Source organism: Chlorocebus sabaeus, chromosome 13, assembly GCF_047675955.1.
Source record: "Chlorocebus sabaeus isolate Y175 chromosome 13, mChlSab1.0.hap1, whole genome shotgun sequence".
NCBI lineage: Eukaryota > Metazoa > Chordata > Mammalia > Primates > Cercopithecidae > Chlorocebus > Chlorocebus sabaeus.
Window position 1 is genome coordinate 36323426 of NC_132916.1, and position 19895 is coordinate 36343320.

The 19895-nt window shown below is 39.2% G+C and overlaps 1 protein-coding gene across 5 annotated transcripts in view; it reads right to left on the bottom strand.

Moving 5' to 3' along the window:
- LAMA4 (laminin subunit alpha 4) overlaps nt 1-19895 on the bottom strand; it is a 144638-nt gene that overhangs the window by 35194 nt on the left and 89549 nt on the right. For all 5 annotated transcript variants that reach the window (XM_073022423.1, XM_038000999.2, XM_038000998.2 and 2 more), the window contains 7 exons: nt 17423-17571; nt 14277-14418; nt 13561-13657; nt 9563-9679; nt 7229-7408; nt 2904-3043; nt 231-404 (listed from right to left, as the gene is read on the bottom strand). In XM_073022423.1, the coding sequence (XP_072878524.1) occupies nt 231-404; nt 2904-3043; nt 7229-7408; nt 9563-9679; nt 13561-13657; nt 14277-14418; nt 17423-17571 (999 nt within the window). The remainder of the gene's footprint in view (nt 1-230; nt 405-2903; nt 3044-7228; nt 7409-9562; nt 9680-13560; nt 13658-14276; nt 14419-17422; nt 17572-19895) is intronic.

Sequence of the window (19895 nt, forward strand, 5' to 3'; positions counted from 1 at the left end):
TCAAAGTTAGCAGTGCGATGGTAATAGGAAACAATCCCCACAATTTCCCACACAGAGAAGAATTACTTGGTCTTGAGTCATTCTTTTAATCTTGTCATTAACATGAGATCTTCTGAGTTACCAGAATGGGCATTGTTTTGGTTCATTTGCCTAGTAGCTTTATTTTAGGCAAGAGAAAAAGCAGCTTTCCCTGTAAATATTATTCCCTCCTTTCAAACTCATGTGCTTACATTTTTGCTTCCAAGGTACAGGATAAACTGATCTGCGGTCTCGGTCAGTTCTGGCTGCTTCACAGGGGGTTTCATGTACAGGCTCAGAGATGTAAAAGCCTTTAAGTCATCCATACTGGTTCTTGAGTGCACTTCCACAGCTGACTGGCCATCAAACATCATGGAGACTTGGATCTGGAGTTACACAATGGTTTCATTAAAAGTGCTTTGCAGAAATGGGCAGAATGCTTTCCCGTGGTTCTCAGTGGTCTTCCCTCATTCGTGACGGGGGCCTCTAAGCTCTCTTCACCTCCATACCTTTAGTTATTCACTCACATCCTCCCCTAGTTGGAGAGAAGACTCAGGGCAGATTGTGATATAGTCATTTAAAGTGGGGTGAAAGAAAGCAGAAAAACTGGTGACTAAGTAGATCCAAGAATGAGGATAAATATGAATTCCACAACGAACGGCGTACTCGGTTTGGGTGAACTAAACAACTTACTCAAGTTGTCTGGTCAGTATACAGTTCACAAGGCTCACACAATTTGTATAAAACTAACTGGGAGAAGTCGAACTAATTTCAGTTACTAATACAGCTGGGACTTTCTCCCTAGGGTCCTCATAAAAGGGGCATGGGGTGAGACTGTGAGCAACATCCTTGCCCTTGTCTGCACAGTTGGGAGGGGTCTGGACTAGCTTTATAGTCTCAGACCAGATGGGTTCTGCCTCTTCCTAGCTGTGTAACCTTGAGCAAGTCACTTAACCTTCAGTTTCCTCATCTGTGAAACGAGGATAATAAATTTGTCGTGAGCATGAAATACGATGATAACTCTAAAGTGCTTTCCAGTGCCTGGTCCTACCATTATAATAACTGTAATAATGAGTTCATAAGGTGCCTCTTATAATGGCTCACAGAAAGGCATCACAACAAAGCACAATTTAGTAAGTGCATTTCTCAGAGGCCCAATATGATATGCTGAACTGGTCTGATTCAGGGGTAATTTGTAGAGTATTTACAAGTGGATGGATTGTGTATACTTATGCCATTTAGCTGAATCTTTCCAAATGATTAGACATCTTTACATTAATTTACTAATGTTGATTTGGCTAATGTGAGTGGTCAGTGAGCTCAAGGCTCTATATTCCCAAATGACTGGAGTGTAGCTGTCCTATGTTACCAGTTGAGTAAAAACTAATACACCTTTTTTTTTTTTGAGACACAGTCTCACTGTCACCCAGGCCGGAATGCCGTAGCACAATGTCAGCTCACTGCAACCTCTGCCTCCCAGGTTCAAACAATGCTTGTGCCTCAGCCTCCCCAGTAACTGGGACTACAGGTGTGCACCACCATGCCCAGCCAATTTGTGTATTTTTGGTAGAGACAGGGTTTTGCCATGTTGGCCAGGCTGGTCTCAAACTCCTGGACTCAAGAGATCTGCACACCTTGGCCTCCCAAAGTGCTGAGATTACAGGCATGAGCCACCGAGCCTGGCCAAGACCAATACATCTTAACAAACAAGACATGTGGGGGATTAAAGTCTTACATTAATAAGTGAGAGTCTGAGAATAGTGCATGTCTACATGAAAAGCATCTCACTTGGCGGCACTGAGTGAGCTCCCAGCTCCCAAAGGTAGGGCTAAGTCTGTCTTCAGCAAATGGTCTTAGGTGATTAAGGTCCCAAAGTCATACTCTTTATAGCAATAACATTACAAGGAAGCACTCATCAAAACCTAGCTTTTAGAATACCATTTCTTGATGTACCTTTAGATAAGCCTTTTTTGAAAATGTTCACTGGGGCATCTAAATAAGGTAATTTGTGACAGGGGACCATTTATCACCACTTAAAAGTCAGGTCTATTTATCAAGAATAATCTTCTACAGTACAAGATAGTTGATTTCTAACGCTTCTTTCTGTCAGTAATTAGGACCAGTAGTCTGCTCAGGCTGATTCTTAATTGAGAAAATAAAACCATATACTTTGTTCATAAAAAGGGAGTCTGGTTTATGAATCAATTAAAAAAATTCAAGAGGTCCAAGAACAAGCTCCACTTTGCCACATTGAAAAGTAATTGCTGTGTCAGGAGATGTTCCTACAAATGCCGGCTCTAGTTGTCTTGTGCTAGGTTGCTTCTGTGTCTCAAAACAGATCTTTGTTGAGTTTATTCCTCTTAGCCAGTATGTGATTTCTCGGTCAACCCTGCGGGCGGTCAGTAAAAGCTTCCGCATAATTTGTGTTGTATCAGAGAATTTCTTGAAGGGGTGGGACAGATGGGATAGATTATTCCATTGTGGTGATTGCACTAAAGTAGCTGTTAAAATAACAAAATATAAGAACGAATTGAGGCTTTTATTGAGGCTTTACTTGATTTCTTTTGCTCTATTAGCTTTATTGGCTAGTTTAACTGTGGTTTTTAAACCTGACTACACATTAGAATAACCTGGGAGCTTTGAAGAACATCCAGGTACTGAGCCCTTCCTCTACAGAGTCTGATCTATTGCTTTCAGGTTGGGACCAGTAATTGGTTTCGTTTTCAATGTTCCTCACATGTTTCTAATTAGCAAATGGGGCTGAGAACTACTGAGTTGGAGAATACAGTGGAAAGGTCCAGGCTCTGGAAGCTGCCCAAGCAGTTGGAGCTCAGCTTCGTGTTATTATTATCACTGAGTGACTGATGAGTCTTTTCATCAGTTACCTTGCTGGCAACACTTCTGGTCTGAGCAATGAGCTCTCGGATCCTCTGGATGCTGGCAGAAACGTTGCTTGCAGGCCGCTTCTGCTCAACCGTACGAAGCTGATCCAGGAGCTGAGGGACAACCTCTGTCAGATTTCTTACTGCAGTTAATAAAAATTAATCACTTGAGTAAATATCTCAATATTAAGCATATTTCAAGAATCAGATGTAGACAACAAACACGGATTACATATGGTAGAACAATAAGAAATTATTTTAATCCTGCAAAATTAATCGTAAAGCCTGTAAGGTACATGGATGTGCTTTGGTCAAGGAATAGGTCGAGGTAGACATCTGGGCCAGAGTGACTCAGCGAGTTTAGGGCACAGGTGCACACTCCATTTGTTATATAACCTATTTGTAAGCGCATACTTGGCTCAGAGCCACTGTTGTTTGAAAAGGTATAGCTGCCCTGCTGATGCCATGCACAGGGCACATGCACTTGCACCCAGAGAAAGAGGGTGCCAAGGTGGCCTGTCTTGCAGATGGACAGAGGGAGAGCCAGGGCTCAACATGGCTTGCGGGTGTGCTGGTGCCCAAAGAGAGAGTAACGCTACTGACCCCTGTAAGGGAGAGGCAGTTGCCTTGAAGGCAGGCAGTGGGGAGCCAGGAACCGACTTGTGCCCAGAGAGAGTTAAGCTGTTGACCCTGAAGGCAAGGGAGAGCCGGCTGTGCAGCTGTGTGTGGGAGCAGCCCGAGCAAGCAGCTGAGACACAGCAGACAGTGTGAGAGAGCTTCTGATGAGAGAGCTGCTGAATAAAACTACATTTCACCTGTGTACATCCCCCAAGTGTTCTTTCAGCAATCTGCCACCCACCCACTCCCCTCAGACCTCAGCATGGGCTCGAACCTGACCCTGAGCATGACATTTGGCATAGTTGCGGACCTAACAAAGCCCAAAGCACAATTTGTTCCTATTTTTGTGACATTTATAATACTTATTGATCTAAAAATTGTATGTAGAGCAAGCTTTTTCTAAAGGGCAGCGTCCATGGTATACATACAAATGTTCCTTTAATCATAAAGCACAGGTTCTGCTTGCATTTCCTTCTTTTTTTTTTTTTTTTCTTTGAGACATAGTCTCGCTCTGTCACCCAGGCTGGAGTGCAGTGGCCGGATCTCGGCTCACTGCAAGCTCTGCCTCCCGGGTTTAGGCCATCCTCCTGCCTCAGCCTCCTGAGTAGCTGGGACTACAGGTGCCCGCCACCTCGCCTGGCTAGATTTTGTATTTTTTTTGTAGAGATGGGGTTTCACCGTGTTAGCCAGGATGGTCTCTATCTCCTGACCTCGTGATCCACCCGTCTCGGCCTCCCAAAGTGCTGGGATTACAGGCTGGAGCCACCGTGCCTGGCCCTGCTTGCATTTCTAATATAACTGATATAACAGGTAAAGAGGAATACTGGGAAAAAAGGTAGGAAGATTGTTTTCCAGAATGTCCATGCACACATCATGCTGCTGCTACTGTCCCAGAAGAGAGTACTAAATGGAGGACACAGGTAGCACCCAGAAAAGTGGCAATTGTGCCAAGGTAGGGGTAGGCAGCCATGGTCTGTGGGTGCAGACAAGGGTGATGCTACAAGCGGATCATAGTGACCTTTTATTTCTTTTTACTCTTGGACATCTTGCTGGAGAACAAAACAACCTCTGGGTGTTGGGGGTTGAGGGAAACAGCAAAAGAGGAAGTGGCTGGAGCGGGAGACAACACTCCCCTTGACTCAGTCTAGTGCAGCTGTGCCCCATAAGGCTGACGCTGACTACTTCTTAGGTCCTTCTTTTTGAATGCATAACTTAAACATAGAAAAGAGCGTGAGTCAGCTGGGCGTGGTGGCTCACTGCTGTAATCCCAGAACTTTGGGAAGTCAAGGCTGGTGGATCACTTGAGGTCTGGAGGTTGAGACCAGCCTGGCCAACATGGCAAAACCCCGTCTCTACTAAAAATATAAAAATTAGCCAGGTGTGGTGGTGTGCACCTGTAATCCCAGCTACTCGGGAGGCTGAGGCAGGAGAATCGCTTGAACCCAAGAGGCAGAGGTTGTAGTGAGCCGAGATCGCACCACTGTACTCCAGCCTGGGCGACAGAGCAAGACTCTGTCTCAATTTAAAAAAAAAAAAAAGCACCAGTCATAAGGATACAGCTTGATGAGAGAAACTCAAAACAAAGAGAATAGCATAACTTTTTCCAGAGTTTCATTGACTGAACAGTGGTTCTTAAAGTGTGGTTCCCAGACAAGCAGCATCAGCATCACCGGGAACTTGTCAGAAATGCAAATTCTTGGCCCTGTCCCAAGTCCACTGAATCAGCAGTTCCAGGAGTGGGATCCAGCAGCCTGTGTTTAACAAGCCCTCCAGGTGATTCTAATGCACACTAGTATTTTAGAACCATTGGCTCAGAGACAAATACTTTTGAGGTATTCTCTTACTTAAGGGCAGGGCCATGGTCATTAAGCATTAGTAGCTGGGCAAGAGCAAGCCTCTTCCTAGAGAAAAACTGAACTCAGATTCAGGAGACTATGTCAGTGCAGACCAAGGAAACACCCCTTCTCTGTGCTTAGGACACACGATGTTTCTCCAGCACAAGGAATAGAATTAAGTAAAATAATAGCAACTATTAGTTTATTATATTGATTAATACAGAGGTAAATATTGTTTGGATCACTGACAACAGCATTTATTTTATAGTATACTAGTCTTTAAAAACTAGACATAATATACCTAATGAATTATGTTAGATGTTGATTATGGAAATGTATATAAGACAGAGTCCCCCTGCTCCCTACAATCAATTATCTCAGAAAAAAGGGGCCACCTTATATTAGAGTATTTATAAAGTTTCTTACATTATGGTATCCTCTTTCATTTACTTCGTTTTGAACCACAAAGTGCTATTTGAGAAAAGCACAGTAAACAATTTCAATTTTTTGAAAGTTCTGGGCCGGGCGCGGTGGCTCAAGCCTGTAATCCCAGCACTTTGGGAGGCCGAGACGGGCGGATCACGAGGTCAGGAGATCGAGACCATCCTGGCTAACACGGTGAAACCCCGTCTCTACTAAAAAATACAAAAAACTAGCCGGGCGAGGTGGCGGGCGCCTGTAGTCCCAGCTACTCGGGAGGCTGAGGCAGGAGAATGGCGTGAACCCGGGAGGCGGAGCTTGCAGTGAGCTGAGATCCCGCCACTGCACTCCAGCCTGGGCGGCAGAGCAAGACTCCGTCTCAAAAAAAAAAAAAAAAAAAAAAAAAAAAAGAAAGTTCTGGATGCTTACTGGAATCACTTGATAAAACTGGTAAAAAAAAATGGAAGAAAGAATGTAACATAGATTTGGTACATATTCCCGAGGCAATATCATTATAAATGTAATAGTTGAATTTCATGTAGGCAAATCTTTTAAAGACAAAATTTTAAAAGCACTTCCATAAGTGGTTACATGGAAGAAACGAACATATACTTAAAAGATCATTATAAAAGAGCTATTTTACTGTTATGGGAATCGGTATTTGTAAATTGGAATAAAATTTGCAGTGGCAGGTCATATATGGATTTATGACCTCTCTTAATTCAGATACAAATGAAGGTAATATTGTATGCACAACCATATTGGAGAACAAAAAGTTCTAGTCATGATATTGTCATGATATTGACATTGTTATTTAAGAGGTTATGAAGGGATTGGATAAAAATGTGAGAATGGAAAAAGGGACATTTCACAAGTACTGCATGGTTCTAATATCTACAAAATAAATTAGGTGACCATGAAAATATTTCATTTTCATTTCTATAGAACTGTATATTCAAGTTGGCCAACATGCTGTTCTTAATAGAAAGCTGGAGTTATGTTTGGCCATGGTCAGTACTTGTTGGTAATAACCTGTTTTACTCAGATAAAGAAAAAGCGATGTTGCCTAGTAAAAGCAATGCGATTTGGTAATTTTTTTCCTAAAAGCTAAACAGTATTGTGTTAGGATTATTTACCCAACATTTGATTAACCTTGTTTCCTAAAGGATAAGTCTTACATTGATACAATTGCTACCATTATTTCACATAGAAAAAATTATTACTCTTTACCAATTTATCTAGGCTTTATGCAAAATATATGTATGTTTCTCATATGTATTCAGACAGGTATAGATAGATAGATAGATGAACAGAGCGAAACCTTTTCTTTTTCTAATTTCTATAATTTTCAAATCCAAAACCCAAATGAAGAAAACTGTTTTTTGACAAAAGATGTATAGAGTTTAATGGCCAATTCCTTAATTAGATTCAAATTGTGAAATTTCTAAGTGATACCTGCATCCCTAGCAGAGTCCACTGCAGTGTTGTAAGCAGAAGAGTCAAAATGTTGAAGGTTCTGTGACCAGTTGGTTAGATTGTTGGCCATGGGGGCGGTGGCCTGCTGCACCTCCATCGTTGTCCTGTTGGCTTCCTCGGTGATCAGCCTGGACTGCCCCAGGCGCTGCTGGGCATCCCCTTTACACAGAGCATAGGGTCATTCACTTTGCAGAGAAGCCGGACATTTGCTGGGGAACACTAACACCCCTTTAACCCTTCAATGAAATGATCTCACATTTTGGGCTCTTAAGCAAAAGTAAGATTTTTAGATAACCATGTGGCCTACTGAAAACATTTCCAAATTAAGAGATAAATTTAAAAAGAACATTAATTGTATTTCCTGTAACCTGGTGAGAAAGCCATAGAAAATGTATATGAGTTAATATGAGATTTTAACTCATAAGAAGTTCGTGTCTGAAATTAATTGCAAATATCACTTTCTTTTCTGAAAAAGTAGGCTTGTGGAGCACTTTTGCCATAAAAATGATGCTATAGAAATTAATTAATAAAGAAAGGTGTTTTTGAGCAGGAAAAAAAGCAAATTTCAAAGAGTTTTATTAGTGAATTCTCATTTTGTTAAAAATTACATCTGTAAAATAACCATAATGTAAATTTACAACAAAATATTTTGTCTAGGGGATGGGATTATAGGTGATTTTCTTCTTTTGTTCTTATCAGAATTTTCTAATATTTCTATAAAAATAACTTATTATTTTTATAATATTATAGTTCACTTAGGTGATTTTATAACTTCAAATTTTATACATTTGAAGTTATGCCCTAATTTGGTTATTGGATTGGTTATATGCCCTAATTTGGTTATTGGATTTCTTTGGCCCCAACTGTAACATAATTATAACTGTAAAACAATTATAAATTTGAAGTTATACCATCACCTAAGTGAATTCTGATTATTTTTGTTATAAAAATAATACTTAATTTAATAATAGATAAATAATAAATAATTTATTAAAGTGAGGATATATTTCATTTAGCCCCACATATTCTGGATTCTGATAAATGCTGGTTTGAATCCTGAATCTGCTTCTTACTGGCTGTGCTTGTTGCAAGTTCCCTAACCTTGATGAACCTCAAGGTTCATATCGGCCTGAAGGCAATAGTGGTACTTATCCCCGTGACATAAAGTATTAATATGTTTGGCTGTGTTCCCACCCAAATCTCATCCATAATCCCTATGTGTCATGGGAGGGATGGGTGGGAGATAATTGAATCATGGGGGCAGTTTCCCCATATTATTCTTGTGATAGCGAGTTCTCATGAGATCTGTGGTTTTATAAGTGTCTGACATTTCCCCTTTGCTCAGCAATCATTCTCTCTCCTGCCGCCCTGTAAAGAGGTGCTTTCTGCCATGATCGGGCCTCCCCACCCATGCAAAACTGTTAGTCAATTAAAACTCTTTTCTTGTAAATTACCCAGTGTTGGGTATTTCTTCATAGCAGCGTGAGAACGGACTAATACAGGTATGTTGAACACTTAGGACAGTGCCCAGCTCACACTAAGCATCAATAAACAGTCACTCTGATGATGGTGATGATGAGGCTTCTCCGTGAAGGACCACTCACCTGGCCAGAGCTTTGGTGCACTGCAGCACTGTAGCTAGGATTTGCTCATTCTAGTAAAACACCCGTATGCTACACTAGTGTTTTAACTTTCACTGTGCCAAGGAAGGCACATCTGCTTCCAATCACATCTATCTAAGATACCACTGCAGTCCCAGATTAAGCAAAACATGTGCTTTTGTTTCTCTGTTTGGGCTTGCTGGTCTCCCTGGTCTCTATTTGGTCTCTGTTTGGGCCTATTGCTTATATGATAAGAATGACTTGATATATAACAGAGGGAAGCTGTTTACAGCTGGGGCCAAAGAAATCCAATAACCAAATTAGGGCATATTGTTATGAGGAAGGATGTTCATAAGAAAGCCATTACCGAACACTATAAACAGCATGATCCCATTAAAAGACACAAACATGCACACGCGCGCACGCGCACACACACACACACACACACACACACACAGAGGAAATGCTGGAAAAAAAAGGCTCTCAAATCTAAAGATCACCTCTAGGTGGTGTGATTACAGCATTTATATTTATTTTCTTCTTTCTATTTTCTAGAACTCTTTTTGGTAATGAACATATTATTCTGTCATCAGAAAATAACATTTATGTATAAAAACATTGACAAATAAAGAATTACCTAATCCTTCCTTGAAGGTTTACCTTACACTCCAGTGAACCAACAGATGAGACTTCAATTCTTTCTGATGCTTACCTCTCTCTGCTGCTTGTAGTTGCTTAACAGCATCACTGAGTCTGGTTTTAAGGGCACTTTTCCTTGCTAGGGCTCCACCCACACGCCTGCTAGTGTCAGCCACTGCCTCATCACTGCCTGTGGAGAAGCAGCAGAAGTACTAGTGGAGCCAAGATGCCTCGAAAAGGTTTCCATTTCAACAAGGAAACTTCTCATTTGTACGATGCAGTCATCTGCAGTATTTGCAGCATTCTGAATACTCTGAACATAGATCAACAATTCTGGAAAGTAGCATTTAAAATTTGAGGTGCAGAATTGCAGAACACTTGTAATACTGCTTGTGAGTGACTTAGGATGCCATAATGGTTAATTTCTTTGATTGAGACATATAGCCCAGCCGTGACTTATAACACCAAGCAGCACAATTGATAAAGAGCTGAAAAGAAAAAAATCTCTCTGTCTATATGTATACGATGATGACGGGTTATAAAAATAATCCTTGTTTTCTTATTTGTTTCAATAAAATTTTAATTGCTATATAGCACACATCTAGAAAAAGGCATCCTTTAAAAATGCACAGCTTGACAGATGTTCACAAAATGAACACAAAACATAACCAGCATCCAAGTCAAGAAAATAAAAACTTATTACCACCTTTTAAGCTCCCTAGAGCCCCTGCGATGACCCGAAGATAATTACTATTTTGAATTCTATCTCCACCTGTTTGTGTCTGTTTTTAAACATTATTCAAAAGAGAGAATACAGTATTGCAATCTTTCATATCTGTCTTAATTTCCATATAGCGCTACAATAAATCTTGATAATGCAGTTTGTCTTCCAGCTTTGTTTTTATTCTTCAAGATGATCTTGGCTATTCTTGGCTTTCCCCTCTCATTTCCATATAAATTCTAGAATATTCAGTTCAGGTACTTTAATCAATACTGAATTGAATCTGTAGATGAATTTGGGAGAATTGTCATTTTTACAAATTTCAGTCTTCTACTCAATGACTATGGTATTTATTTATCATTTTTATATAAATTCTTGTTTAGATCTTCATTTATTTAGATCTTTATGTGTAGCAACCTTAGCCTCTTTTATCAGATTTATTCCTACGTATTTGATGCTATTATAAACACTGTTATTTTAAAAAGTTAATTTCCCTTTGTTGTATATAAAATTAAACCGGACTTTTACACATTGAATTGGTAATGTAGCATGTCCTTGTATGGTTTCTAATATTAGTGGAAAAGCATTCAATATTTCCATTTTAATATATTTGCTGAATATTACTTTATTTTTCAGATTATGGAAGCTTCCTTCTATTCTTAGGTTACTGAGAGTCTTTTTTAAAAGTAAAAAATGGGTATCAAGTTTGTTAAATAATTTTTCTGCATGTAGTGAGATGACCATATGAATTTATCCTATATCCTATAAATGTGACAAATTACAATTGATGTTTTAAATGTTAAATTATTCTTGAAATCCTAAAATAAACTCAAATTGGACATCAAATTAAACTCAAATTGGTTTATTGTTATCTTCCCCCCCGCAAATATGTGTATAAGGGGTGGTGGTGTCATGAAGTACAGTTAACAAAATACAAGCACTTCTTGTATTTTTTCTGGGTAATGTGGAGAATTTGCATTGCACCCTGCCTCCTTCCTCTTTCTAATTTCAATTTCCAAACATTATAATACAAGCAATGTTTTAGCTCTTATTTTTGGGTCTCATGACTGCAAAAACAAAAAGAAAAATCCTGCCTGATATACTGAGAAAGAATATATTTAACTCTATATTTGGAGCTCTTGATAAAAAGATGAGGAAGAAAATCTATTTTGGGCTTGATGTTTATAAGAAGAAATGTTTCATAAGAAATGTGTTCTATTTGGAATTTACTGACTTGCATAAATATTTTTCATTTTGCAAATGAGTTAAGTAGAAGATTCATTTAAATAGCAGCTTCCTGAGATTATATTGATTATCAAATATTTGGTATATATAATGAAAGAGAAAGTTGGGAAGTAAAGATTACTGATCATTGAAGGGAATTTGGAATGAAGAAAAGGTAATCTAAAATTATAACACAATTTAGTAGATGACTATGGTTTAATTTGGAAACCTGAATGTACATCACAAATGTGCGTATTATCAAGGGAAGACAGCCCTGTAAAGTTCGAAGCCACACAGTACTAAGTCCCTATTGTTGTTCCTTTTGCAAATAAATACATGAAGGGATTTGGCCAAACAAGATCATGAAATAGGTGAACAGGTCTGTAAAATATTCAAACAGGCTAATGCAGAGAGATTTATCAGACAGAAAATATGGAACTTTGAATGGATGTGGGTAGGGGTCAATTAATGGTTAAATTTAAAATAGAAAAGTTGCTTTTATGAAATTCAATAACTCAATAATGACAAGACTGAGAGAATATATTACAAGTTATCAAAAAGAATAAAATATTTAAGTCGCTGTGTCATGAAGACTGACACATTCTGGTCTTCACAACACAAGAAACAAAAGCAATACATAGATATAGCAACATTTATTTAGAAATATTTTACTGTTAATATTCTAATTCTTCACTACTGATATTCTAATTATTTTCCGTAGAGTATGTTCAGGATAGACTTATATAATAAATTAATTAGACATATAATAATTAGACTAGAGAAACAATGGCACATTTTATTGCCTTTGTTTGCCCAGAAAAATAAAATAACAGTTGTTTTATGGGAAATAAATAGTTAAGTATCTGTGCATGAAAAGCAACATGCATTTATCTTCTCTATGTAATGGCTCTTTGCAAAAGAGAAAGAAAATGCATGGTTAAATGAGATTAATTACTTTAACAAAATTGGGTGAGATTTATAGTTTCAAACCTGGCCTTTGTTTTTAGGTGGTAGTTAGAAGTTCGCTAGATGATGAATTTCTAACCTCATTAGTCAATGTTCAAAAGTCCTTAGGAATTAGTTCATCATCTCTGAGACGAATAATGTTTAGTGAATTTCTTAGTCCATTCAATTGTTTTTAAGAGTAACTCACAAGATTCAAAATTGTCTAATGCGATTTTGCTTTTATTTTTCCTTCCTTCCCTCACCGTTGGATGTGAGCACTTTAGCAGATGCAAACATTGGCCTTTGGAAATCCTTCTTACCACATGGTTGTTAGGTCTGTTCTAAATGCAGTAACCTATGTAGAATACAAACTACAAAAAAAAAAAAAAAAAAAAAAAAAAAAATGCAAATAACCAGATGGCTTTGTGGTACCCTGTCATCCTAATTGACTCACAGTGATGACCCATTCCTTCATGGGAAACATTTTAAAAGGCCTTTGGAATTGTTCAAGAAAGAGGAAATTTTGTGCAATATAGTTTTAGTGTTAAGTGTATTTTATGACATTTCCCCCTAAAAATGGATATTTATGGTAAGTTTCTATTAATCAGCCTGTTTGATTAGCAGGCAAAGCCATAGTATGTGAGATAGCTATATGTTTCTATGTAGTTTACTAAGTGGCATTTTTTTTTTTTTTTTTTTTTTTTTTTTGAGACGGAGTCTCGCTCTGTGCCCCAGGCTGGAGTGCAGCGGCGCAATTTTGGCTCACTGCAAGCTCCGCCTCCCAGGTTCACGCCATTCTCCTGCCTCAGCCTCCTGAGTAGCTGGGACTACAGGCGCCCGCCACCGCGCCCGGCTAATTTTTTGTATTTTTAGTAGAGACGGGGTTTCACCGTGTTAGCCAGGATGGTCTCGATCTCCTGACCTTGTGATCCGCCCGCGTCGGCCTCCCAAAGTGCTGGGATTACAGGCGTGAGCCACCGCGCCCGGCCTTTTTTTTTTAAATCACAATTTAAAGTATCAAATCTTTGCTCTTTCGTAACTTGACTCCGAGCAGGAACTATTGATATGTTATTTAGTTTTTATCATTCTTTAATCCTAGATTTGGAAATCTCTGTATACATGTATGAAAGGAGGGAAGCAGCTATATATTAGAAGGGAGATAGGAAAGTGAAGATATTTACTAGACTCTGCCTTTGCTTGCAGTTCTCTGGCTTGACTGAGGAGGTTCTCACTTTCGTCTTTATGGTAAATGATTTGAGTATCAATCCCACTCACCGCCTACAAAGGAATTGGGAGGAGAGAGTAAAAATGACAGCAGAAGAAATGAACTATTCATAGTTGTAGGATTTAAATGACACAGTTTATCTGCTAAACGCCAAGCAAAATTCATTCAGCTTCATTTTCACAGCTCAAAATTAAGGTCAACTCTGTGACCATGAGAAAGTAATGTGTTTGGCATTTTCAAGGTAATGTTTTTTTTGGGAAAGATTCAGTGAACCTAGAACAAAGCCCTGGCCAAGACCCCACCAAAGTGCTTGCCACATAGAAGCCATGCAGTAAATAATTTTGAGTTGAAAAAAATCTAAATGAATGCGTAAAGTATCTTCTCTATCGGCAAGAACAATTTTAAATACATTTTTTTTTTTTTTCAGGGACTTTGGCTAAAAAAACAAGCTGTCAAAGGAACTAGCATTTGCTGACTGGATTACAGCACATCTTGAAGAACTTGCAGACTGAAACCTTCACGGCATTCATGAAATGGTCTTTCCTTAGTTCCCCTGACCTTTCTACTCTTTCTGCCATTTGGATTTCACACTGGAAGTTCAAGAGACGACATCAGAAAACAGAAAAGCCAGTGGGAAGGGCAAGGTATAAAGAACTTCAAGGGAGTACTCACATCATAAATTCGGTCAGTGGTGTTCAAAGCAAATTCTGCTGTTTCATTGGCTTCACTAACATAATTAACGATATTTTCATAGACATTTGACGCATCCAAAGCCTTCTGTACCAGCCCGTTCATATCTGAACTGTGTAACTTCCTGTTAGTAAACAAACATTATTATTTCTCCTTCTTACCTTCTTGGGGCCATATTTAATGTTTGCTTTTTAAATACTTCTAGGATCACAAATGCTTCCTTCCTGTTATTCAAAGTCACCTAGCGTGGCAAGGTTTTCTTGAGGGTCACACCTCCTCTGCATTCCTCTGTCTTTGCTGAACCCCATTTTGGTTCTATGACGGCTGCCTGTCTGGCAGTAGCAGCAGGAAAAGGGAATGATGATTTAAAAACAGCCTCTGCACCTCTTCTAGCAGGAGTTTGTTTATGTGATGGAGGTCAGGCAGAGGAATGAAGCCATGATGCCGACTACCTAGTGCTTATCAAGTCGGCATTGTTATTTCCTTTCCCCAGAGGAAGCCGAGGCTCTAGGAGAGTATGCAGAGCTTGGCCAGGGCACATATTGTCAAGGTTTGTCTCACTCCTGAGGCCTGGTTGCATCCTGGGCCTCAGGAGTGAGACAGCCCCAGCCCTTCCTCAGCACACAGCCCCGCCTAAGCCCACCCTCACCCCTGCCCTTTCACACCATAGTCTCTGCCTTTGCCCTTCTCTGGCCTGTGTAAGGTTCATCCAATATTTACTGAGTACTCATCACACAGGGTGCTTGCACATTTGCACACAGAGGCTAATAATGTGAGATATAACAGGAAAAAAATATGGAAATGCATGGCATCTGGTAATCATCAGGGTTTATTATTATACCTACACTGTTTCCTGAATTGGGATTTTAAAACTCTACGTGTACCCACGTAATTTATTTTATTGACAAATACTTCTACTGCCTCTGTAATATAAACTCTAATCTCCGCTTTCACAGTTCATCTAAATCCTTTGTCTTAATTTTACTCAGTCTTAAATCCGCCAATTCCTTATTTTTTTTTCTCAGTCCCAAACATTGATGATTAGTATCATCACCTCATTTGTCGGTAACCTCCAGAAGGTCCTCTGTGACCCCAGTATGTGACATTGCAGATCCCACACTGGCTCCTGTCTTCAAACGGCCTGACCTGTTGAGCTCGGTAATTGTTCCTCAATCTCCCACATCCAGTTCCAGTCCCTGTGTGCTCCCTCAGAGCGACTTTCTCTATATTTCTTTGGCTACTTTCCTCTCTGTTAACCAAGTCTATCATCATTCTACCTCCTCTACAGAAAGGCTGATTCATTCATTAGGCACAGCGGTTTCATTTTAATTTTTTAAATCAGAAGAGAAAAATGAGGATAACAATAATAATGGTATTAATCTTTATACCAATGCAGACATGAAATAAAGGTTTTAATGTTTTTCTGGAGAAAGGAACCCACCAAGGCAAAAGTGCCTAGGGCCTATAGAAGTCATGGGGCTCTGCTCCACAGAGGCGAGTCTAATCTAAATACTCAATACCTGTTCCTCCCCACAACCCCTTCTGAGAAAATGGCTCAGAGAGCAAAATCTGGGGAAGGCAGACAAGAAAACATTTTTTAAAAAAAAGGGACAAAAGAAACAAAATGTTACAAATATTTATTAATATTTTCAAATGTTGCTGGCAAGAGTGGTAAGATATACCAAAGAGCATGAAACAAAGCCTTTATTACTTTGCTTTTATTACTAGGCACAGAACAAGTACTACCTCAATATTCAAATTAAACATGTGCTATTGAAATGGAAGCTTCTTAATGAATTCTGTTTATCTTTGTTCGAGCACAGCACGTAAATCACTGTGTACACCAGACAGATGTGGAAGGATATTTATATTTTGAATGAAGATGTCTCTAAGTTGAAATACTTTCATGAATATATAGTCAGAAATATTCTAAATACAAAAGGACTTGAGGGTGATTGATATTTTGGATCACGTTTCATGTAAAGCATGTAGTAACTGTCTTAGAATCATGCTGGAACGCTGTTTGTTGCAGAGTGGCATTATACATAGAAGTTGTATTTTGGAATCCCAATGAATGGGATGTAGCTACAAAATGACAAAAGAATACTGAAGAGAGCCATAAGATGGATCTCAAAAACAACATTCTGCTAATATAGTATATTATCAAAATAGTGTTTTTTCTAAGCTCTATTTTATTGCCTTCGTCAAAAGCTTATTTTCTAGGGCCATGATACCGAGCGGGATATAGCACTGTCTCACCCACTGACACACCAAGATTTTATATTACCTCTCTCTTTCTTTTTTTCTCTCTTCATAGGAGATTTGGAAGAGTGTTTGAACATTTTGGCAATCAAGAATAAGAAGGTGATTTATAGTTTGAACAGAAGTTAATCTTGCTTCTTATTTTATTCATGACCTTTACTGGTCCTTTTTTTCTAGTCTTTCTCTATAATGATCTCATTATTTACCTATTATTTCAGGGTCATGAATTCAATTCTGATCTTTCAGTACTTTTCAGTTAACATTAATTGAGTGTCCAAGTGGTGTGTGACTCTCTTCTAGGTGCTGGGAGGAAAATTGCCAATTGATTTTCTCTTAACAGGTGTTTAAATCAAATAGTTCCTGCTGGGCGCTGTGGAGTATTTATCAGAAGTCAGTTATATTGCCAATTCCCGACCAGCTTTACTTAAGACACTTGGGTGTGGAAAGATAATGCTGTCTATGAAATAAATAGGTGATGTTAGAATTAGACCTTCTAAAGGGATCTGATTTATTTGATAGTGTTTTATACAGCATTTATGGGCCTAACCAAAATGTCTTTGGTCATCCTACCAGTAATTGTGGAACAGACACCCTCCTCCTCCCGGAACACAGGCCTTTAATATGACAGATTTTTTAAAACAAAAAAGACCAGCTCCCCCAAACAATTGCAATGAACAATGATGGACTCGCAGATGGACCAACCAACCAACCAACCAACCAACCAACCAACATATCAACACAGAAGCATATCCAACCTTAACCAACCTGGTAAAACTGTATTCCAGTAGCTCTGGCATATGGAATTGAATAGTAATATTTTATTCACCCCATGATAGATATTTACATTTCTGAAACCAGGATATTACCTGCTCAGTTCATTAGCTTCTTGTTGAAGTTCCTGTGCATGGTCAATAGCTTCTTGGACTAAATCATGGCTGAGGTTACTTAGGTTAGATAGTTTTACTTGTAGTTCATTTTTGGCTCCATCTATTTCTGCATAAATCCCTGATGCATTCTAAAGAAAAAAATTTTAATAAATAAATTGAATTTAGAAGAACTTAAAACATTTTTCCTAGGCACCAAAAGATAATCTCTATTCTTTCTTATTATGAAAGTCAGTAAATTTCAGTGCAGGAACACATAAGTCTAAAATACTCTAAGTAGATATCTATTTATCCTGCATCGCCAGCTCTTTCTTCTGTATTGATTGCTTCCCTAGCATTCACAACCCAGAAATCTCTGCCATTTGAGACCTAAAAATGAAACTAAACTAAAACCTTCAAGTATCCACACATGTCCCTAATGTTACTACAATACTTTTCTCCTCTCTTCATAGCAAAGTGTTTCAAAAAATGGAAGTTGTTTATATATGTTGATGCTATTTTCTCTCACTTTATATTCCCCATTTTGACCTATTCCTGTCTGATTTCTACTCCATTACTCCACCAAAAGAGAAGTTAACTTAATGACATCTAAGTTACTGAATCTAATGGACATCATTCAGTTCTCATTTGACCTTTCAGCTACCTTTCAGGTGGTTGACTACTTCCTGAAACTCACCTTGTCACCCAGGCTCTCTTGGTTTTTTTTTTGTTTGTTTGTTTGTTTTTTTTTTTTTTTGAGACGGAGTCTCGCTGTGTCTCCCAGGCTGGAGTGCAGTGGCCGGATCTCAGCTCACTGTAAGCTCCGCCTCCCGGGTTTACGCCATTCTCCTGCCTCAGCCTCCCGTCTCTTGGTTTTTAATCCAACCACAGACCTACGATTTTGCTTAAAGATCGTGAAACTGTGTAGACAGATATTCCTGCAAACCCATGACTTTCAGCCTTGGCTGGCCCCTCAGTGCTGCAAAGAGATTTGTTCTCCTAGTCACCCAAAGAGTGATTCTAAACATTGTCATTCTTCCTAAGCCACCACTTCCTTCACCCACCCCCATCTGATTCTAAACAGATCACTTTATTTTCTTCTTTCTTTGGAGGCCATAAACTGTTAGTGGGGGACACTTCTTCCACACTTCTGATGTCTCCTCTATGTGCAGGGAGCCCAGTGAGTGAAACTCCAGACCTCTCTGCCCTTTTCCTCACTCTACTCCTGTGAGAGGGGAGTGGTTGATTTGATGGGTAAATTTGGGAAGAATAACTCTATAGGCTCTGCTCAACTCCACCCTTCTTTGTCCTGGGAGCAAGCTGCCAGCAGAAAGCCTGAGTTTTCCTGTGTTCCTCCATGTGAAAGCTATTTTGAGCAGAACCCCCATCTAAACCTCACAGTGTTGCCTGTCTGGGTAGGCACAGCTGCCTAATACTGGGACTGAATGTCAGCTACCCCACTTGGCTAAGAGACCTAAAGCCATGCCTGCTGCTTAGTAGCTTCAGAAATAAGGCAACATCCTTGGTCTCTGTATTTACTATTTTATTTATGTTTCAACCTGTTTAGAACTTGGGTTCTGGAAAGGGGCTCTATTTATTGGTAACTCCCTCAGAGACTCCAAAACCAATGAACAGGTATTTCCCCAACTTTTTGCAACTGGCCCCCAGCCCTTCCCCACAAACATATAGATGTATTTATAGCTACACCTACACATAAATTTCTCTCCAATTTTAAGAGGAAAAGTGTTCATTTTCTGTATAAACCATGCTGTCCCATTGTCTTGGTAACCCCATTATCATTCTTACTTCCTAGCTACTAGACTCTTCTCAGCTATAAACATGCTCAAGTATCTCCCATCAAAAAACAAACAAACACACAAACAAACAAAAAACCTTATTCTTTCACTTTAGGCTCCCTTCTAGCTTTTTCTCTTGCTTTGACACAGTGCACTTTACAGAAATGGTTCTTGCCAAGAGCACCAACACCTGGCCCCAAATTGTCAGATCCACTTGACATTTTCCCATCCTTATTTACTGGATCTATCTGTGGTTCGCTACAGTATTGGTCACTGTTTTCGCTTAAAACTCTTTTCCTAGCTTCTGTGACTGTGCTATCTCCTGGGTCTCCTCTTTCCCTGACCAGGAAAGAGACCGTGAAAGTTGGCGTTTGAATCCCAGCCCTTTCCTCTCCCCTGAGTGATCTCACTTCCTTCCCTGAGTGCAGTCTTTGAGTATTCTAATCCATTCTCTACCATCTTGCAGGAAAGGTACTCTTCCTATTAAGAAAATCTGACCTGTCCCTTGTCAGAATCAGCCAGTTGCTTTGCAGGAATGAGTCCAATTTCTAAGCATGACATCATCAAATGACCACTCTTCTCTCACCACTTTCATCAATTCTCACGACCCCCAACCCACTATATCCCATGGTCTAATCTTGACCAACTGATTGTTATTTTAATGCTCCATAATTTTTTCT